Source organism: Tachysurus vachellii, chromosome 15 (assembly GCF_030014155.1).
Source record: "Tachysurus vachellii isolate PV-2020 chromosome 15, HZAU_Pvac_v1, whole genome shotgun sequence".
In the NCBI taxonomy this organism is placed as follows: domain Eukaryota; kingdom Metazoa; phylum Chordata; class Actinopteri; order Siluriformes; family Bagridae; genus Tachysurus; species Tachysurus vachellii.
In genome coordinates this window covers 12,097,305-12,120,388 of record NC_083474.1, presented here as the reverse complement: position 1 = coordinate 12,120,388, position 23,084 = coordinate 12,097,305, and the positions used below count along the sequence as shown (strand labels likewise).

Sequence of the window (23,084 nt, the reverse complement as noted above, 5' to 3'; positions counted from 1 at the left end):
AGATCAATTGGAGTGTTATAATATGCTACAATGGCTTCCACATACACATTGTAGAAGTGGATTTGCCTTGCAGCCCCTGAAGAAAGCAGTTCCTCATGATCTGGGAGTGATGTCTTTGCTATTAATACTCAGCAAGAAGACAAGCAAATGAGAAAATGAAACTAGTTCCTTGAGAAATCGTCATGGTGGTCTTCCAACCAGTCATATAACCACAGTTCACAGTCAAAGAATAAAAATCTGATTAATATTTCTTTACCAAATTTATTAAGGGTGTTGATAATATAATTTATTAAGGGTGTTGCACATATATATTATTTTTGTGAAAATTCTTTTTAAAAAAGTACTAATAAAAATAATTATCGAAGAAACTTTGAATTACTGTGTGTAATCTTTATATTAATTAGTTGTGTTAATTTCACCCGCAGTACCAACAATCATTAAGAACTATGGCAACATGTTAAATAATGCAGATCTGATCTTCACTGTTTCATCACTTTTTCATAATTTCTATCACTAAAATGTGAGAAGGCTTGTCAGAGATGGAGTAACCTTAGAGGTTAGGTGGAAAATGGCCATGGCCCACAGAAACTTTAGGTATATCAGAATATTGATCTAAGGTGTGAGTAAGATATTCTAGATGTTATATGCCAAAAGTCACAGTTTCATCATGTCCAGGTGTAGTCAGGTCTAGCATGAAACAGAATGATATCAACAAGAGCTGTTGAACAAAGGGGAGTGGCACGCAGCTTGTAATCAGCTGTCAGAAGTTGGGGCATACAGTTTTTCCAAAACAAACAAACAAACAAACAATCAAACAAAAAATTCCTTACTAAAGCTGTAAAACAGCCATTTCCATTTTGTTTTTTCATTACCATTATAATGAAAAATAATGACATGTTTTTCCCACTCTGTTCTATTTCAAGCTCCAGCTCACCTGAGTCAACATGCCAATCAGTGAACAAAGACACCACACCTCTGATTAACTGTTAGGTGAACAATAAGAACCAACGTTTGTTATGTTTTTCACGTAGGAGACAGATATACATTTAAAAAGCTAATCTTATTTACTCCCAGAGTCCAGGGCTTTCTATGAGAAACGTAGTACAACATTTGGAGGACAAAAATTGAGCTCTTGGCTTATTTGACCTCTGGCTTGTTTTAAAAGCACAAACATACACACAAAAAAAACACTTGTTATTTTTTTTTTTTTTTATTATTGTTTATTTTTTTGCCTTAAGCAGTGTTGTATTCTGAACTCCAGTCCATACATAGAAAGCAGGTATGTATCCATTTTTGTAAATGGTATAATAACCTCACATTTTTGTTTGGGGCATTGCGTTGCTTTAAGAAACGAAAATGCAATCCATCCATCACAGTCCTGTTCCAGGTGTGTGTATGTGTGTGTGTGTGTGTGTGTGTGTGTGTGTGTGTGTGTGTGTGTGTGTGTGTGTGCGTGTGCGTGCGTGGGTGTTTGCGCGCGCCCTCAAAAGTGGCATTTGTACTGAGCAGCTCATAGTGTTGCCTCTTCCCTTTGCACCATGTTATCGATCCCAGAATGAAGGATGTATTAATGCAATAAAACTATAGCGCTTTGACTTATTATTTACTTATTATATATAACTTCAAGACAAGATTTAGACAACAGGACCTGAGGAGTTAAGCATTATGCACCTGGAGTTATACAGAAGACGGATCTAACTGATAAACCTATAAGCTGAATTCACGGTATGTCAATCGGTAAGTCATTTTTTCATAATACTTATTTTCATTTCCCGAGCATTTAGTCGGAGCATTTTTGTCCCAGACTCCTGCAATAATCTAATTTCACATCCAAACCATTATCTGGTAGTATTTATTGAAGCAGACAACATATAGAGTTACGTGGAACTGCAAGAAACACTTTTCACGCTCGCCAAAGACTTGAATTGGATAAGAAATATACAATGTTAAAGAAGAAAATGTAATGTCTTCCGTGTGTGTGTGTGTGTGTGTGTGTGTGTGTGTGTGTGTGTGTGTGTGTTTGAAGTCGTGTTAAAGTCCTTACATAATGTCATAATGACATCCTCCTTCAACGTGGGTCTCAAATCGCCTCGGTGATTTGGTGGAACCATGCGCAAAAACGCACAAGAGTAAAACCTTTGCGCTGTGTATCGACCCAAGACTCGCTTTTTCTAGCTGAGGCCAGTCGTCAATACTCGTGTTTAGATACAGCAAACATGTAAATTCGCTGTTTATGAAACCAAAAGAAGGTAATATATCACAAAACAATCAAAAGTGTTTGAGTTTTGTCCATGTAGGTTTTATATATCTGGAGCTAATAGTGATCTCAGTGCGATTATGTCATTCCATTTAATGATTTATTCACTTTTCCAGGAGCACTTATGTGGACCACCAAGTGGACGTAATTAAACTGTTAATCTCTGCCTTGCTTTCATCTTACTTAATTTTAATATGACCAAAAAACTAGTTGGATAAAGTGACCCAAAACTGCGGATTAGCTCTCAGTGATTGTTTAAGCAGGCATCTCACATACATTCCCACATTTCTTTGGTGTTTTTTGAGCCACTGGCTTAACTGGCAGGTGCCTCCAGGGTATTTTTGATTATAGAGCATGTTAATTTTTTGTTACACCTCTCAAAAAGCCTCTTTAAAAGATTTAACACTACAGTCCAATTTAATCTGGATTTCAGAGTGCGGAAATAATTATTTATTTGATCCTGTCATTAGACTTGATATTGAGATTAAATACTAATACCTAACTGCTAATCTCACCAAAATATCATAAATGAACCTTGTTTCCAAATTGAATGTCACATATAGAGTTAAACAATAGAACTTCCTAATTCACAACCATGTCTCATGACTGCTTTGTGATTTTCTTAATCACACATACTTCACATAATCACATACACAGAAATTATTTATCAGATTTATTTAAACTCAGTTGGTTTTGTAATATTATGATAATTAGAAATGTTGTTTTTTTTAATTTATACCAGGGATTGATTTAACGGTCCAAAAGTGTGCTTGTTCATTTGACATTCTCCAGACCTACCTGGTAGACATGTTATGCTGGAAATCTATTGTAGGCATTTTATCTACAAATAAAAATTCTAATTCAGGTAATTATAATGCATTTTCTATTCAGATAATGTAATGCATTTTTCAAAAGAAAAAAAATCCTTCAAATAACACTGATTTTAAATAGTTTTATTGATTCAGTGAGTTGTTTGTAACAACAGCATCAGATGGAAATTACAAGAGATCACAGAGACAGTCTGGAACCACTTCCATTTCATTACATTCATCTATCCTCAGAGAGGAGGCATTTATTGAGTGCCCTAGGAAACATCCTTTCAGCAATAATTATGTAGTGGATATAAATGTTATGTAAAGTATATATTGTGTTATAACTTGTTAGGACTTAGGGAAATAATATTTCTAGAACTCTGCTTGTTTTAAAGGCATGCTGTTTTACCTGTATTCGGTTAAGAGTTATAGAAATATGTAAAAATGATTTACAGGTAGACAGATTTAAAGGGTCACGATTTCAATTGCAAAACTTTTCAGTTTGATAAAATTTATTTTTTAAGTTCCAGCTGGTATCCATGATGACTAGTATGTATTCATGAAGTAGTGACTACTAAATCCATACTGATTTTACCTAAAGCCAACAAGATCATCGGCAGCGGAGTGATGGAGTGAGTGGTCATTTTTGCAAAAGTATGGCTACTAAGACACTTTTAAAAAGATGTTGATGAAGCCATTAGGAATTTTATCAACAGATGGATGACAAAAAACAATAAAAATAAAAGTGTCATAACAAAGTGTTGACATCCATGCATTAAAGCACTGTAGAATAGATTCTGTATTTATTAGAACTGTACTGGAGTTACGGACACTTTTTTTTAGTAAATTACTGTTTTGATGCTGGTGGTAGAGAGCGAATATTTTGGTCCAAAATATTCCATAAGTGGACTTTGGACTAAGGAGAGCATAGTATATTTGATTTCTTTAATTTATGTTCTTATCAAACCATTCAGTGAGACCACACCCACCAGGATAGATATGTTTTGTCCTAGAATAACAGTGATAAGTTACAATAACTTTGTATTGATTTGCACTTTTTGTATTGTTTTTTTTCTTTTGTCCTCTTGTAGGTGGTATTTGAGAGCCTGTAGCTGTGAAAAGATGGGCTTTTCAGTTCTGACATGCCTGGACCCCACCTTGGTACTCTAATAGTGATGAAGAGCTCCTTTACAATCCTACTCCTCACTCTATCAGTCCTGTTCAGGGTTGAGGTATATAATCTCAGAGACCTAATTAATAATTCAGACTTTCAATTAGAATATATAATTATTAGTGGTGTAAAAAAATTCAAAATTTGATGCCATACAATACAGTGACACATTTTTTGTCAGTAAAATATGATTCAGGGTCAGAAACAAAAAATGAGCATTGACTGTAAAAAATAAACATGTTTAATTAAACATTAGTTCTCTGTCTAAGCTTTGTGACTCTGAAAGATGGCTGAAGCACTTGACTTTTTATTTTGTTATTTGAAAGTTACACATTTAAATTCCATTAGCACTTAGTTGTTTGTTTTTACTTGTTTTGAATAATTTGTCCTCCAGTAAAATATAGGGTATCATATCTCCATATGGAAGTTTCAGCACATTGTAATATATCTGTCCACCGCATTTAGATTGTCAAACTTGTACATAGAACCTAAAGTGCCAGTCCACAGATTTAGTTGGATCTTCCAGTTCCTGCTTGCTGCTCCGATAGCCAGTGATTTTTTTATGAGCTAACACAGTAGTACTCTAGTTACTCAGGTAATTCTTTGCTTAGTAGAACCTATGTAACCTATCCTGATTTGAATTCAAGAGAAAGGTAAGCTTGAAACAGTTTAAATATGTAAGATGTGGGCTTGTTACATGTTTATTACAATTTATGTAATATAATCAGTATTTTCTAATAAATATAAGCTACTTATTATGCAATCTCCTGAATATACTGTTTGACAACTAGACATATTCTTACATCTCTAGTAATTACATATACATGCCAATAATTATCGTGTTCCAACATATATTACTAATTGTTTTCAGTAGTTTTTTCTTTTTTTTAATTATGTCTGATATATTGAATGTGTTCAACATCCAAAACTAGCCACATTTGTAGGCTCTGACAATTGAATATAGAATGATTCAGACTTTACACACTGAGTAAAATGTTTATAGCACATTAACTATATGTTGTCGCATCACACATATGTATTTTAGTGTGTGTTTGGAAGGACGTTAGAGCATGTGCTGCAGAAATGGGAAAGGTATCGGAATGAGTGCATGTCAAACATCAGCTCAGCACCAACCCCCTCAGGTACCCTACACTCTGTCCATTTTCAATACATCACACATTTTTCATTTGTAAATGGAGGTATTTTTGGCTTTAAAAATTTCCCTGCAAAAACAAACAAACAAACAAACAAAAAAATTCAGCTTACCTTACTAACAGAAAAATAACATCCTCACATGAGAAGCACAAAATATTTATTGCTCTGAAGGATACCTTACCCTAGTTTTGTATAATATAAAGATGTAAAAACAATGTGGTCACGTTCAGTAAAAGGCTGTTTATCAAAACACAGAGGAAGAAGCTTTTGAGCTGAATTTATGGTAATGTATTCCATTGTGAAACACGTGGCCAAGAGAGGAGAGATATGGCAGGGATTTTAATGATTGCATGGTTTGAATTTCCAAAAGTAGAAAATCTAGCAATAGTTCCCATGTGCTGCAATGTTCATTTGAATGTTGTTGCCTTTGGAACTTATTTATTTCTAACAGCAGTCACTTCACTGACTGATTAACTGGGTTGGAGGAGTTTACAGGTGATATACAGGAATCCTACTGTCTAAATAAAAAAAATAGCTATTTTATCTACAAATGTTATTTTTCTTCAGTAGAATTAGACCTTGCAATACAAATTTGCACGCACTAATGCAAGACACTGTTTTACACTGTTAAGACCGTGAGCTTGAATATCTGTCTGGCCTTCCATATAATGGGTAGAAATAGTGAAATAACTACGATTAGGTTGTATATTTGAAAATGAAATATTTTTTGACATTCTCTTACTGCTATCATGCAATTCTTTTAAATTGCAGCACAATTTATTCGTTCCTCAGGTTTGTTTTGCAGACGTATGTTTGATCAATTTGCCTGCTGGACAGATGGGTTGCCCAACACCACAGTCAAAGTGCCCTGTCCCTGGTATTTGCCCTGGTATGATCAAGGTACCTGCTATTGGCTAATACATTATGATTTAATGTGTCCTTTTTTACTAGTAGTACACAGTTTTTTTCAGAATAAGACTTGGGTATATTAATTGAATTTTTGTATGTAATGTACACTTCATGCAGTGCACAGTGGGTTTGTCCTAAGAGAATGTGGTCCAGATGGCCAATGGCACAACAACAACACTAGCCACACCTGGAGGGACCCCTCACAATGCATTGCAAATAGCAACAACCACAAAAACGAGGTATGATTAAAATTTGCATCAATTTTACAAATAAAAAATAATTACAAAAAAAAAAAACAAATTGGTCCAACTGTCAAAAATATGTGCACCTTACAATCCAATCACAGTAATTCATATTAAATGTATCAAAAATATTAAGCAGGGATTGAACTAAATTAGGACCAGTGTTCCACAACTTTGAATGCATCATTACTATGTCTTGTTCTTTTTGCCTAAGGCTAAACAAAATAGACATACAAAATGCAACATTATGCCAGTCAAATGGGTTGTGCCTGGCAAGATATGAAGCAATGACATCGAGACAGTGTGCTCATAGCCTGTAGTTATTTTTCCCTCTTTCTGAATAAACTTAATTTCCCTTTAAACAACAGAATGTATCCATTTACATGTATATACATATGCATGGATTTTCTCCCATTATTGAAAACACAATTTCTCAAACCCTACAGTACCATATAAAATGGAGAATGTTGGTGGGCTGTAATTTCCAGGTCATTATCTGATGGATTGAAGTCTGGTTGTTCACTCAGCCATGACAAAGCACTGTTTTTCAGTCCATTCCTTAGTAGATTTTGCCCTGTGTTTTGGCTCATTGTCTTGGGACAATGGGTGTATTTGGTTTGTGACAATAATTGTCAAATGTTTTGGCTTTAGACCAAATCTTTCAAGTTTAGTTTCATCAAAATTATTCCTTAAAAAAGGACTTTCTAACATGGCCTTCCAAATTTAAATAACATGGCCTCCAAAATTTTGACTACTGAAATGAAACATAAGGAATATATCAAATATGTCATTTTTAGTCTTTTTATTTAATTGAGTAATTATTTTTATTCAGAAACATCTAAATATTTTATTTTAAAAGAGACATTTTGCAATACAACAGAAAAAGAAATATCTGTGGGTTGAATAATCACCACATAGCTACACTTATTAATGAGGCTTTATTAACTTGAAATGAAAACTCTTTCTTTCTTTCTTTCTTTCTGAAAGACAATTAACCATTTCATTACATATTTGAAGCCATTTGAAGACTTTTTGTTTTCCAACAGGAGCAACAGATACTAGTCCTAACCTACCTCAGGGTGATGTACACAGTTGGCTACTCTTTGTCTTTGACCAGCCTTATTTTGGCCCTCATCATATTACTTCTATTTAGGTGAGTCTAAATTGATTAGGTCTCTCCAGAAATCTTATTTATGATGGAAAAGGATAATTTGTCAACTTATTTAAAATGGTTATGGGAATTGTCTATACAGAATTATTTGACCAGCTACTCAATCAGAATAGCTTGCCAATGTGACACTCAACAGTAAATACATAGTAAATCTTCATGTAAGTATCCAGCATTCATTTGAGAATTCATTATCATTTATGTGTTAATGCATTAGAATAAATGCTAATCAATACAACTGATGTGGCCTTTAGCAGCATGTAGTGCTACATAGTTGGGTTTTTGATGAGTTTTTGTAGCACATTCTTGTAATGATTCTGCTGTCTTGCTGCTAAAGCCTCCAGCTATGAGGTGAAATGTTTTGACCGTATATAGCCAGCATGGCCATGGGTGCTAACAATGACATTTTTAAATAGATTTTTTTATTATGTGAAACATGTTTATGCTGCATTCACTGATGGGCTCCTTTGTGAAAAACAACCAGTATCTCTGTGTTCTGTTACTATAAACATAGCTTTAATATATAATAACACAATAAAAACATAAATTAATGTCTAGGATAATACTTTTTTATTAAAAATGGTGATCAGCAAACAAATTAGAAAAATAATTAATAAACAAGGTCAAGGAGAAGCAGGGGGTTAGGAGATTTGCAATAAGGATATTCAAGGCAAAAACAGAATAACAAAAAACAGAGAAACAAATCAGATCAGAAAGCATCATTGTGAGCATGGAAAAAAGGACTGATATGTCAGATGTGTTAACAGAGTTGAGTAGATACAGGAGGGATGTTTCAGAGTCTCTCTATAGTGTATGGAAGACTGAAACCAGGTGTGCCACATCAGTATGAGGTGGCCAGGTGTTGTTGTCCGTGGCACCCATATTTGTAGGAAGTGTGAACTGGGGAATGGAAACGGTAACAGTAACTCAGCTGTTTAGACATCTAGGGGAAGTTCATTCCACCACCTCAGTGCCAGAACAGAAAAGAGTCTTGCTGTATACCTACCTCTTACCCTGAGAGATGGAGGGGGCAGTCAAGCAGTGCTGGTATCTTTGAGGGAGCGAGGTGCAGTGTGAGCAGTGATAAGATCTTTGAGTAATAGGGAGCTGGTCCATTTTTGTATTTGTAAGCAACCATCAGTGCATTGAATCTGATGCATTCCGCTACTAAAAGCTAGTGGAGGAATTTCAGCAGCGTTGTGGTATGTAAGAATTTAGGCAGGTTGAAAAGTCATGCAGCTGCATTTCGGATCATTTGCAGAGGACGAATTACGTTCATAGGTAGACCTGCCAGCGGTGAGTTGCAGTAGTCCAGTCTTGAGCCTGGACAGCCTGTGTGGACAAAAATGGCCGAATCCTCTTGATATTATAGAGAAGAAACCGACATGATCGTCTGACATTAGCAACATGCGAGGAAAAGGACAGTTGTTTATCCATATTGAATCTTATATTATATTATTTATTATATTTTTCCTTTACTATCTCAATGGAAGTAAATTCTAGTTCACTGTACTTTTCTATGTATGGTTGTGTATGTAACCAATACAATTTTTTTTTTTAGAAAAAAATAGAATTTTAGTAATTTAGTTTTTTAGAAATTAAGTTAGTAATTTAGTAATTTTAGTAATTAAATGAGTCATTATTCCAGCCTGTTCATACTTCATTATACAAAGTAATTCTATGAAGATATAATGAGTGTTAATTAAATCTTCTTTGTTTTGTTTTTGTTTTTATTTTTGTTTTGTTATGGTAATAATAAGAGTTGTAATTAGAGACCCCTATATGATTGCATTTTTTTCTCTTCTTTATATGGTCAACCTAATTTAGATTTATTCCATAATAACCAAAACTGAAAATAAGTTAACATTTTTTCACATGAATATAGATTCAGTATTTCAGAATTTTTGCCTGTAAGGAAATTTCTATTTTTGTCTGCTCTATTTTAGAAAACTCCATTGCACCCGTAACTACATTCATGCCAACCTGTTTGCCTCTTTTATCCTGCGTGCCGTTTCCATCCTTATGCGTGATGATCTTCTCCAAAAACACAGTCCTTACCACCAAAACAGCAGTAATTTTTCCTATGTTTTCAGCGAACAGGTATTGCCAAATTGCCAGGTTGGTGTGCAAACATACATGACCACAAACACATAAAGTACACAGGATTTTATTTTTTAGTGATACATCCAAAACAAAAGACTTGCTATTTTAAAATTGCAACAAAGACAATCATTTATTACTAACTGATAGTCCATCTGGACATTAAAATGTACATATGTATAAATAATTATAAATTAGAAATGGTGCTTTAACCACAAGGGCAACAGTCATTTACCACATGTCACAACAATTTAACAGAATTTAAGCATTTGGCCAAATAGAGTACATAAAGATGCTTCACCCTTAGACTCTTTATGCCTGTGTTTTGCCTACAGGAACTATCTGGCTGCCGCATAGCCGAAGTGGTAATGCAGTACTGTGTGGGAACAAACTACTTCTGGGTACTAACAGAGGGCCTGTACCTCTATAACCTTCTGGTACTCGTTGTGTTCTCTGAGAACAGCTACTTCTGTGGTTACCTTGTCCTCGGCTGGGGTCAGTACCATTTTGACCACAGATTATTTTGCCAGTTGCAATTAATCTATCACATTTATCTGCTGTTAATCATGTTAGTTATTGTCTGTTAGTTCAACAATCAACAATTATACTTTCAGATAAATCCTTTAAGAGTTATAGTACTATAAAATCAATATACCAATACAAGCAAGACATTTTAAGAATTTATTTGGAACCTTTTGGATGCACAACAGTAACATAATTTCTTTCCTCAGTTACTCCTACACTTTATGTGGTCCCATGGATCATAATGCGCCACCTATATGAGAACACAGGGTAAGCATTATCAGCTTTGTTAAAGAAATGTCAATATGTACTATTATATTTTAAAAACTGCAAATAAATTATATCTTTTTCAAGGTGCTGGGAGCAGAATGAGAACACTGTGAATTGGCTGATTGTTGAAGCTCCTATCTACCTGGCTATCTCAGTAAGAGTTTGTTCCTCAATTAAAGATGTTTTAGCACCAAATCACCTGAAAATGCTATTATACTGATGTTATTATACAGTCCTCTAAATTAATAAGAAAAGCAATGATACAAGAGTGCTGGTATTTGTTAACACGCCTCGTGTCTATGTTTGCTGTAAAAAATAATTATAATTTTTGCGATATTTCATTATACTGAAACTGTTACACATCTGGCTGTCAGTCAGTCTGTCAGTTGCTTTACAACATGCAACACTTTATCAGCTATGACTTCCTTGAGAACAAATTTTTTTTGATAGAGCAAAAACTTGGCCATACTGTGTCTGTAATATCAGGTGCTTAATATCAATAAATAGCAGGCTTATAAAACTGTTGCATAAACACAGCAATTCTATAAACTGAATAGTAGCATAAACGTGATAACATATGGCACCTGGCCTGCAGCCTCATGTCTGTAGCCGAATAGCAACCATGCTATTCTTTAACACATCCATATATCTCCTCTTTGCCTCTTACATGGCAGCCAATATAACCATCTCCCTCCTCTGTACATGTCCAAACCATCTCAATAAGTTCTCTCTGACCTTGTCCCTAAAACAGTCAACCTGATCTGTCCCTCTGATGTGCTCGTTCCTAATTCTGTCCATCCTCGTCGCTCCTAAAGAGAACCTAAACATCCTCATCTCTGCTACCACCATCTCTGCCTCATGTCTTTTTCTACATTATGGTTAATGTGATCTTACTGAGTTTTCTGATAAATGTGATATATTGCAGGTAAACCTTTTCTTTTTCACAAGGATTATACAGATGCTTGTCTCCAAATTAAGAGCAAACCAGATGAGATATACAGACTGTAAATTCAGGTAAGTCTTCATGAAGAATGGAATTTATATTTATAATGTGTTAAAAATGTGTTCATTTTTCATTTTAGACTTTACAGTATATTCATAATCATGAAACATAGGCTGTTTTTAAAAAAAAAGACCAGCAGGTGAACTTTTGTTTCTAAGGTTAGGACTAGTAAGTTGGTATACTTGACATCTTTCCTACTTTAAATATTAAAGATATGACTTATCATGTTGCTTTAAGATTTTTTGTTGAGTTTTCTATCCAACCTTGTGCACAATCTTTACCAAAATAACCTTTAGGAACCTCTGTAAACCCTGAAAGGTTAAATTTAAATCAATTGTGCTAAAATTTGTCTAAAATTGACTTTACAGTTTTTTTTGTTTTTTTTAAAGCTTTGACTATAAAAGCAATTTAAAACAATTCCATTTGTGTCTAAAGTCATAATAAATGTTTAGCAAAACAACTAACATGAATTACATGTACAAACCTAATCCTTATCCTAAGGGGCAACATTACAACAAGAATAAAACATGGACTAGATTAAAAATATGTTTGGTTCTTTAGATTGGCCAAGTCTACCCTGACCCTCATGCCTCTACTGGGACTTCATAAGATTGTGTTTCCATCAGTGGTAAAGGAACCAAGTGGTAATCCGTTGCGTACCACCTGGCTCTTCTTTGAGCTCTTCCTTAACTCAACACAGGTACAGCTGAGACTTGCATTTATTGTACATGGTGTAGTATATGATGACAAATAGCTGACACATTTTAAGCAGTTGCTCTGTTCTGTGATCCTCTGCAGGGTTTACTGGTGGCCATTTTATACTGTTTTCTGAATAAAGAGGTAAGAAACAACAGACATATGAATGCTGACACAGCACAGATGAATAACACAGATGAATGTTGAGTGCTAAAAGGATTAAAAGGTTTTTTTAAAAAAAAAAAAAAAAGCTTACCACATCTTTTCCACTGTGCGTACAATGTAGAATGGTCTTTATTAATAACACATAAGGTGTAAGATCAGTAGTGAAAATTCTTCTATTTTGCTTTTTTTTCTAATTCAACAATTGTTTAATATAATAGTCCATCCATCCATCCATCCATCCATTTTCTACCGCTTATCCGGGGCTGGGTCGCGGGGGCAGCAGTCTAAGCAGGGACGCCCAGACTTCCCTCTAACCCAGACACTTCCTCCAGCTCTTCCGGGGGAATACTGAGGCGTTCCCAGGCCAGCAAAATAGTCTTTACAAATTAAATTATTGAGAGAAATTCAAGTAAAAAGTAGAATATTTGAAATATTTCTATGCATTTTTGAGTTTCTTAGTATGAAGTATGTCACCTTTTTACGTTAATGATAGTCGAGCTGGCATAGACTAGACAAGTTTGTGTGAAACCTCATGATCCATTTTAGATCAAATTAAGTTGAGTGTCATTTGAACACATGCTGCAATAGAAGAGAATAAGAACGAGGAAAATCTGACCTTTTGTACAATATAAGATGAATAGTTTTTTAAGTGGGTTTAAGATTTTTGGATCCCAATGTATATTCTTATATTTAATTCATAAATTCATGAAATACTCATCAGTCCTTTCCGTGAGCCCACATCCCTTGTGGTTGCCATCCTGGAAGAGACCATTCCCATCAGTATGTATAAATGTTTCCTCATAGGATAAATGTAATCAATCAGAGTCTCTTTGTATTCATTTGCTGTGACATTCGGGCCCAACCCATTCCAGTAAATGCCTCCCACAGCACAACAGAACAACTGATTTCCTTTTAAATTGTCAACCATCCACCAGTAATGAGTGAACTACAAAAAAATAAAATTAATAATATAACATAAAATTCATAATATTATTACAAAAAATTTCTCAGTTCACTAAACCTTTGAAGAATTGTTCTGTATTTAAATATTTAAGTAAATAGTTGCGTTCATTCTTTAGTTCACCCTTTTGTCTCCATCCTATTTCTAATCCCAGGTGCAAACAGAAATTAAGAAAAAGTGGCATAATCTGAAGCTGGGAATTGGAACCCTGGATGAACACCGCACTACCAGCAGTCACATACTACAGGGGGCTACTGGACAAGATCATGAAGACCAGCCATGCCACCATGACTGTCATGAAGAAAGTGGTATCCACTTGAGCATGGAACCTCTTCCAGCCTCCACACAAATTCCTCTCCATTTGCATCATCATCTGGAAGCAAAGAAGGACAAGGCATATTGTTACATTTCAGCCCACAAGCAAGTGCTGAATGCATTGGACACACCAGCACTGGATCACTGTGAACTTGATGGAGTCAATGGATATTCTGATACCTACTGTTAAAGGCTTCTGGGCCATGTGGAAAAGATTTTCAGAGGCATACAAAATTGAATCTTAAATTTTGTAAAGAGTGCATTTAAATCATTAGTCCAATACTGACCAAACCTCTATGGTGTGCTATTCTTAGATGAACTTTTACTCAAACACCAGCAACCTGGAGGACCAACAGAGCAGTGTGAAATCTTCAACTTTTTTTAATTTTAAAAAGGTCAAAAATAGAAGGGTCTAAATTATATTATATGCCAAATCGGTTAATGTGACTAGTGATTAATGTGATCAGTCCCACTATATTGTTATTTTCTACCTGTTATTTTTGTTTTTGGACAACAGAAGGAGGTGTAATTAGTGAGATTTAGCTGTAAAGGTATCATTTTGAAGCTATAAAGTAAGAAACATGTAATATTAAACATTCATCTTAAGTGAATGTTACAAGTCTTAAGTGAATTATATTAATAAAATGATGCCCACAACTGTATATAATAGATAAGTGTCTCCTTAAGGTTAATATATACAGTCTTATATAGCTAATATTTGCACAAAATAAAGAGTTTATATTAACTGTGTTCTATATTATTTTTCAGTGTTAGATAATATTGCTGGGTGTTTAACATAGAGTTTACAAGGTGGTTAATTGCTGTCACATGTATTCCAGCAAAAAATATGTAAAAGAAGTTCACAGAAAAACATCTTATAAATAAGTTAAAATAAGTTATTTTTGTGAATGTTGTCCCTTGTCTTGGATGTTCAGTGAGTTACTACCACTGCCCTCTATTGATCTTTACTGTGCCATAATAGAACACACACACACACACACACACACACACACACACACACACACACACACACACACACACACGCAAACACATACAACTGTAAGATGTTCTTTGTAGTGACAAAAAGCAGCACTATTGATCTAAACAATTAATAATTTATCTGCAAAAGAGAGAAAGTCTATTTTTTGACCAGGATGCTGACTGCTATTATCCAAGATAAAAGTTGCACTGTTTGTAAAACACTGTTATACAACAACTGTTGTATTATAAATAATGCTGTTTGGAAGTACATCTAAACAAATTCACAAAAAAAATCAATTAAATTAAAACAAAGTGCTATGAAATAGTTGTGGACTTTACAAGACATTTGTAACTTTTATTTGCATCATTATTAAATAATAGTCTGACCCTACAGTATATGTTGTGATGTCTTCATGTTTTTGATTAATGCATGGCCTCTGAATGAATTTACTTACCTTCAATTGTAGGTTTATTGAATGTTCAAGTCAAGTCAAGAAGCTTTTATTGTCATTTCAACCATATATAGCTGACGCAGTACACAGTGAAATGAGACGTTATGTATAAGTGAAGGGAAGAAAGTCAACAGTGTTACACATCTTAAGGACAAATGTTGCATGAGATTCTCTTCATATCAGAACAAATGACTTCACAAACATAATAGAATAAAAGGATGGGTTTGTGTTGTCAATCCTCTGTTCATACAATAGATATGCAAAGGTTTTAGGCAGGCATGAAGAAATGTTGTAAAGTAAGAATACTTATTTTAATTGTTTTTATTAATTTAGAAAATACAAAGTGAGTGAACAGAAGAAAAATCTAAATCAAATCAATGTTTGGTTTTGATACCCTACCAGCATCACTTCTTACACTTTTGAATTACACTGTTAATGGTTCTAGTGGAAATTCATCTCTACCTAAAAAGACCTTTAGAAAAACCTTTACAGAGCTGTTTTATTATTTTATTATTATTTATTTTGTTATAATAAACACTAGAGGGCATCATTGTATTGGTTAAGGCTTAATATGCGCATTCATGGCTGAATTACTTCTTGGTTCTCAGTGAAGGAATCTGTAAGTAGTCTAATGGCTATATTTAGTTTGACTGCAATAAACATGTACCTTTGACTTCAAACCAGCATCTTAAACACTTTGTACCAAAGTCATGGACTTTGTAGGATCAGAGTCAGGTGTGTGATTTTACCTTTTCATAACATACAGTATGTGTCCTACACGAGTCCATAGTTCCATACATACTAATGAATCGCTTGCCTTATAATGTTTAACTACCTCATACCGTACGCTTCTCCTTCACCTTTCCCCTACTTCATATATTCCCCTACTTCATACTTCGCATATTACCTTCATCTTTTTTGTTTCTGTGGAAACATAGTCTCAGAATCTGTAGGGAAGCAGCATACTGAAGCTATGCTGAATTTTACAATGCTCTAATGTAATTCAATAAATTTTATAAATTAAGTCAATGAAGTAAGATCATAAATGGCATCAGTAGAAGAAAGAGGCAAAAGTTACTTGTAAACAGAGTTGGGTTATGCAAATGATTAAGCTTTGTTTTAAGCTTTTATATGACAGCTGTTTTTTCTAGGAGATTATTAAGTGTACTTTCTTACAGGGAAATGGAAAGTTTTAAAATGAAAAGATGAAAATGAAAAAGACAAATATTATGATATATGATTAAGAAGGTAGTAAGCCAATTGTATGGTAATTGTGTGTAATTTCAGTGTTAACAACTGCATGTTTTTTCAGAATTTGAATACTGTACTTGTTAAAGATCGGAAAATAGATTGAATTAAGACTGACAACATGATTCAAAGGAGACTATACCAAAGATGATTATGAACATTTTCACCTAGATTCTCATTAGGAAAAATTGTCATTATGTAAAGAACATCAATTAAAACAAAGTAATGTCCACTGATGCAAGAGAATCTTTTTTTTTTTTTTAAATATCTATGATGTTTTTTCTAAATATTTTTCTATTCTTGTAACTGTGAACCTAAAAAATAAGAATCAAGATACCATCCAAGAAAAACAGCTGTTTATGTTCTGTGCACAGTGTAGCACTCATAGAAACGAGGTAAACGGCCAAAGCTGCAAATGGCAGGAGTGGTGTCAATTGCTTCCAGTGGTTGAGTGGCCCTGAAGGTGAAGTGCTGGAGGAGAGACGTGAACATAATAAACAGTTCCACTCGGGCCAGAGCTTCACCTAAACACGCCCGCTTCCCTGTGAAAAACAGAAAGAATAGAGCCATGAATGTAACAAAGAACAAATTATTCCCAATGCTGATGTTTGATATAAATGTTAACTGAACCACATCACCTGTACCTGCTTAATTTTTGCAATGCAGTGCTGCCACTTCAATTGCATAATTGAAAAATTAGTCCCACATCAAGTGCTATACAGTATATAGTTTTTTATAATTCCGTTGTATATTTTTGTAATGCACCAAATACCCACTCAGGCAAATTCGTGGCTACCTACTCTTGCTTTTATCACAGACCCAACACTGGTTGCTATTATACTGTATATGCTACCTGTGAAATCATTAGGGAGGTTTGTGACCAAAATTCATGATCCATCCTCAATGGGGAAAGGGAGTTAAGAAAAAAAAGAGGGCAATCCAAAAATAGGAAGATAAAGAGATCTGATTTTGACATAAATATTTTGGGTCCTTAAAGTTAAGAAAGAAGTGTTGATTTATCATCTGGTGCCTTTAATTTGGGCCGGGGGAAAACCATTGGGAATTATTTCGCACCTCACCGTGGTACTCTTTGTGTTAAGACTAATGTTCTGAAGCTCCCACAACGATGACCCCACATCATGTCACATAAGAACCAGTACCATCACATGCACTGCTCCTGAAATCAGCCTGGAGGAAAACTACATGGTTTGCACCTCAGTTGGGATTTAATCAGTTGGTTGGTGACCCATTTGCCCTTCTTTACCTGCTTCAATTGTGCATTTGGTCACTTAATCATATGTCATCCTTTTAAGGACTAACAGGCATTACACTGCTCTTCTATACCACAGAAATAGCAGTCATAATCATAGGTGAAGCCTCTGATCCTGCATGTATCTGTATTTTCTGGGGCTGATTTCTAAAAAATCATAGCAGGTTGCTGTCTGACCTAACCAGAAAAGCATTAGATATATAAATATGCTAGGACATTAATTGTAAATGAGGGTGCATTGTTTAAGATAATAAAGGAAATACATGTTAGGTAACAGCAAGTTAATAACATCTTAGGTTTTAGCTTACCCATTCCAAATACAACAAATGCATCACTTTTTTTGAATCGTCCGTTTTCATCCAGGAAGTTCTCAGGGTCAAAATTGTCAGGGTTCTTCCATAGCTCAAGGTCAGAAAGCACAGAAGACAGCAAAGGAAGAACCATGGTTCCCTGAATTAAAAACACACAACCTTCAGCAGATAAAGTGGGCAGAGTTTAAAAAATATGTAAACACACATGTAAAGCTTTGAAGGTCACAATGTGCATATGTTAAGGTACCTTGGGAATGAGATAGTTCCTATACTCAGTGTCATATAACATTTTATGTGGAACAGCAGTAGGAGCAATATCCATGGTGCGCTGAACTTCATGTATGACTGCATCTGTATATGGCATGTTCTGTCTGTCATCAATGGAAGGGCTCCGGTCTCGTCCTACCACCTCATCAATCTCCCTCTGGACTCGTGCTATTCAAGATGATGGGTATAACACAGCGTATGTATCAGATACCTACATATCAAAGCCGTGGTAATCATATTCATTATAAAAATGCTCATCTCCTACCTTGAATATCTGGGTGCTTCATCATTAGCAGCAGGCTTTGTCTGATTGTAGAAGTCGTAGTCTCAGTGCCAGCACTAAACATGCCCCATGTTGTGCCCAATAAGTTATTGAAATTAAATTCTGTATTAGGGTTATGTTTTTCCTGAAAAAAAAATTGTTTTAGTTTTATTGTATCTGCTTGTGTCAGTACGGACACTGACATTGTTTCAGTTAAGTAATTTTGTGTGATAGATAAGGGTGCAGCTGACATTCCTCTTCTACACTATATATCAAAATGTAGTGTTTTCTGCCTACAGGATTACCAGTGCTGAATAATTATGAGATTAATGAGGTATTGTAGCTGTTTGATAACATATACTATATACACTATATAAAAAACCATGAAAAGAAGGATTTTACCTCTTCCATTTGTAAAAGGAAAGCCTCAATGAAATCTTTAGGGGGTGAAGAAGGATCCAGTGTCTTCATCCGTGCCTCTGCTTCAAGCTTAAATAAACCTTTGGCCTCTTCCACTTTTGACAACATGTCATGCAGATGCCCAGGGAAAAGGCCCACGATTTTGGGAAAAATATTATAAGCCTGTAAGGAAATAACAATATTGATAAAAAAGAAAGTGGTGAGGAGATATGTTACATAAACTGTGCATTAAAGTGTGTCCTGCTGGTGCATGGAGTCACATGGAGTCTCAGACCTATCACCAACAGGAGATGTTCTATCTGAACTGGCAGATCAACATTCCAGCCTTCTCTAGTTACTAATCACCATCTGTAAGCAAAGACTGTTTAAAAAAAGTCAGACACATAGAATCACAAAGTTTTGTAACTTTATGCATTTGTCTTCATGCCAGTCACTCTTAGAAATGTTGTACATTTGTTAAGCTTATTCATGGCATTCGTTAAAATGTAAATTTGCTGTCAAAGACCACCTAACACCCAATGTGCTACAAAAATAGGCTGAACAAGATAAAGCAAGGCTAGAGCTTAGGGCACATGATCGGGGAGCACCCGCTTCGCATCTCACCTTTCCTATAATTTTTGGTTGTTTAAATTATATATATATATATATATATATGTATATATAACAATTACATTCACAAGCATTCCCCTCGCACTTACCCCTTATTTATATTTTTTGCACCAAATTATATCTACCCTGTCATCACTCCCTGTCCAACCACACTCTTTCTCTATCTGCTCCTGACGATTTCCCCATCCACTATTGGATAACGGGCCGGACCTGGTGCCCCGTCCTCCTAACGTCACCGGGCTTCCCCCTTCCAGTATACAATGAATTTAAAAAAGTTTCTTTTCAATTTCAATTTCACATTGAGACTAAAAAACATGGAACATGATATATTTTGGATAGTTTTTTTTTTTTTTTTTTTTTATAAAACAGAAATAACTGCCATGTTAACAGACAATTTATATACACTGTGTATTGTGACAGTTTCAGTTGCAGGAAATGGCAATCAGGAAACAGTTTTAAAAATCGCTTAATATAGTACAGTTAAGAACAGGGAGAAAGTCACGCAATTTATGAATAAAATATCCAAGTCAAAGCCAGAATCACAAAAGAGGACATGTGAAACCACCCAAAAACCAGAATCATCAAAAAAATAACACATACAGGTATGTTGCATTAATAGTCCGGCAAGAGGAAACTTGTCTGCTATTCATTCCAGCTTTGGTATGGCACCCTCTAGCCCTCCCAACCAACGCCTTCTGTTCAAAATTATAGTGATAGTATGCTACAGCATTTGGTATATGACAGTAATACAAAGAAGCAAGACATTGTCAAAAACACAAACATACCATAAACATTTGAACCTCAGACAGATGTGATTTGTTTACCAACAGGGAATATTTCTGGCCATTCTCATAAATTTAATTATGTAGTGCAAATTAAAACTTGTACTGTAACTGAACAAAATTTCAGAAAAGCAGCTTATTTCTCTTATTTATTACTCTTATTTAGTAAAGCTTATTCATTACCTTAACTATGTCATTTAATGTTATTTAAATGTATTTTATGAATATTAAATGTATTTTACGAATAAATAGCAATAATACAGTACCTGTCCAAGAGGACTACTGAGAACTTTGAAGTAGCCATTCACAGCCCCGAGCATAAGATTTAACTGTGGGTCATCAGATTCAAATCTCTGGCCAAATATGATTGAGCAAATTACATTGCACACTGCTTTATTTATCATGTTTCCTGGATTGAAAGCAGAGTCTGCAAGAGAAAATATATGACCTCAGTTATTATTTGCAGTAATCAGGGAAATCCAAGCTTATGTAATGGGTGAACTGGTATGAGAATGTGCTGTTTGTCTATTCTAGACCATTAGGGCTGTATGTAGAGTTGAGTTAAAGCTTGCATTAAGAAATTACCAAAAATATGGACATTCATCAATCAGAGACTGATTGTGAGGTTCTTCATAAATCTGAGAGCAATAAGCAATACCTCCAAATGTACTAAAACTTTGTACGAGATAGCTGGCCTCCTCCTTCACCTTATCCTCAATGGTTTGCCGACCCATTCCAAAGTTCTTCATGGTTAACAGAGTGAACCGCCGAAGCTGCTTCCATCTTTCCCCATTGCTGACCAAAACACCTACAGTGCAAGAACTGCTCTGACCACAATGTGTGTAACAAATAAATGTGTATAACAAATGGTTTGATTTGAGCATTGTGTACTCTCAAATCTTTTCTTTTTAGAAACTTTCTGTTTTTTATAATAACAAAAAGGTCCACTGATATAAATAAACTTACCATATCCATTAGTGGTCTTCATTAATAGGGGGTAATTTGCCCTTCCACTAAACTCATTACCCATACCAATCATGGTCTCTTTCAGGGCTCGGTATCCAGAGATCACCACAACAGGTGTTTTAGCAAACCAAAGGGTGAAAATACATCCATGTTTTTTACTGAGCTGATTGAGAGAAATTCAGCAAATAAGTTTAATTGCTTATCAGAAAACTATCAATGATCTCCAAAAACAAAAGCCTACACCAACATAATACAATGACAAACACTGCTGTGGTGCACATTCTGTGCCCAAATGTTTTAAATACTTAACAATTATGCAAAATTGAGAGTTTTCAACAAACAGTTCCCACGAAACTAAAATGTTTTTGCATGGTGTAGCATGTAATTTTACTGTAGCAAAAGGGGGCAAACCTGTTTTAGCACAACTATGTCCTATTTTGCAGAGAAATCCCCACAAAAGCATGGTTGAGAACTCGTGTGACCTAAACGAGCCCTGACCTCAACTGCATTAAACACCTTTGAGGTGACCCAAACATCAGAGCCTGACCTCACAAATGTTAATGTGGCTGAAAGAAAAATTCCCATAGCATAATCTGGTGTAAAGACTTAGCAGCATAAATTTGAAAAAGGAGGTTCAAAAAGCATATATGTATCTTATGGTCAGATGTCCAGATCTTTTGGCCACATAGTGTAGCTCATGTAGCTTTCAGCAAATTGCCTATTTATTATTTCAGAACTGAATTATTAATTTAATAGAATTGGAAACTTTATATGAAAATAGTTAAGTTATTTAAACGAGAAGTTACTAACCTCAAGGTAATACTTGTACGGTTCCTTTAAATAAACCTGAAAGAAATTCCCAACCACAGGTGCAGGAGCAGGACCTGGAGGTAGCCGTCCAAACTTATGTTCATGTTCTTTACTGCGACTCTTCCAAATAAAAAAGAAAACAGCAGCAGCAATAAATACAGGCCAAAGGTATGTATGTAAAGCAAACAGCACATCCATAATATGGGTTTAAGAAGCACAGCACTGCAGAAATGTGTTGACTGCAGGACAAATCCCAACAGTTTGCAATTTAACTCTATTTTGTATCACACAGAGGAGGAGCTGGTGAAGGGAGAGGATGTTCCTCCCATTTCATCACTGAACAACACTCCAACTCTATTATCATTCTGTTCCTACAAAGAAAAACAAGGTAAACACTGACGCTCTTGCTCTAGCAGGTAGGAACTATAGCAACAGTGGAAATGCCCTTTTTATGCTTAATTCATTATTTAAGCTATAGAAATTTGCTTTCTAAATTATTAAGTGTTCCAAGAGTGTGATCCATCCATGGCAGTCAATGTTTATTTTTCCAAAGTCTACAAAAAATATACAATAAATTAAACTGTCATTTAAAATATATATAAATTAAGCTAAGTAATTCACTTTGCTATTTTTAAAATTACAATTCGTTACTCCCACCGCCATGATATTTACATGAGCTGACCATGATACGGTGATGTTATTGACTGAAGGTTTGGGACACATGGAGATTCAAGACAGCAACGATGATGAATATAACGAATGTAAAAATGACGACGACATAGTGGAGGATGAGCATCCATGGCCACACCTGGAGGAGCTGTTCACCTGTTGAGGGGAAAGGTGACAGACTGCTGGTGCAGTGTAAACACTATCTGTCATCTGCTGGGATTTCGGTTTATAAGACTTTAGCCTCTAATCTAAAAAACACACTATGGTAAAAAGACTAACAACTCTATTTTT

At 35.0% G+C, this 23,084-nt stretch overlaps 2 protein-coding genes across 3 annotated transcripts; one reads left to right on the top strand and one right to left on the bottom strand.

Annotated features, from left to right (window-relative positions):
• The first annotated feature begins 1,633 nt into the window (after nt 1-1,633).
• Nucleotides 1,634-14,803, top strand: gipr (gastric inhibitory polypeptide receptor). 2 transcript variants are annotated; one of them, XM_060888533.1, is made up of 14 exons: nt 1,634-1,725; nt 4,161-4,301; nt 5,286-5,382; nt 6,188-6,295; nt 6,422-6,543; nt 7,593-7,699; nt 9,661-9,814; nt 10,150-10,309; nt 10,546-10,606; nt 10,691-10,760; nt 11,532-11,620; nt 12,171-12,309; nt 12,408-12,449; nt 13,586-14,803. In XM_060888533.1, the coding sequence occupies exons 2-14, from the start codon at nt 4,212-4,214 to the stop codon at nt 13,934-13,936; spliced, it is 1,590 nt and encodes a 529-aa protein (XP_060744516.1). In that variant the 5' UTR covers nt 1,634-1,725; nt 4,161-4,211; the 3' UTR covers nt 13,937-14,803. The 2 variants fall into 2 exon arrangements, with proteins under 2 accessions (XP_060744516.1, XP_060744515.1); XM_060888532.1 differs by having other exon boundaries at nt 1,634-1,737.
• Nucleotides 14,804-15,416: 613 nt separating this feature from the next.
• LOC132858399 (cytochrome P450 2M1-like) lies at nt 15,417-22,375 on the bottom strand. The gene is made up of 9 exons (XM_060888721.1): nt 22,125-22,375; nt 21,315-21,477; nt 21,007-21,156; nt 20,615-20,775; nt 18,940-19,119; nt 18,541-18,682; nt 18,256-18,443; nt 18,006-18,147; nt 15,417-16,969 (listed from the first exon to the last, which is right to left on the bottom strand). The coding sequence occupies exons 1-9, from the start codon at nt 22,320-22,322 to the stop codon at nt 16,785-16,787; spliced, it is 1,509 nt and encodes a 502-aa protein (XP_060744704.1). The 5' UTR covers nt 22,323-22,375; the 3' UTR covers nt 15,417-16,784.
• Nucleotides 22,376-23,084: the final 709 nt, after the last annotated feature.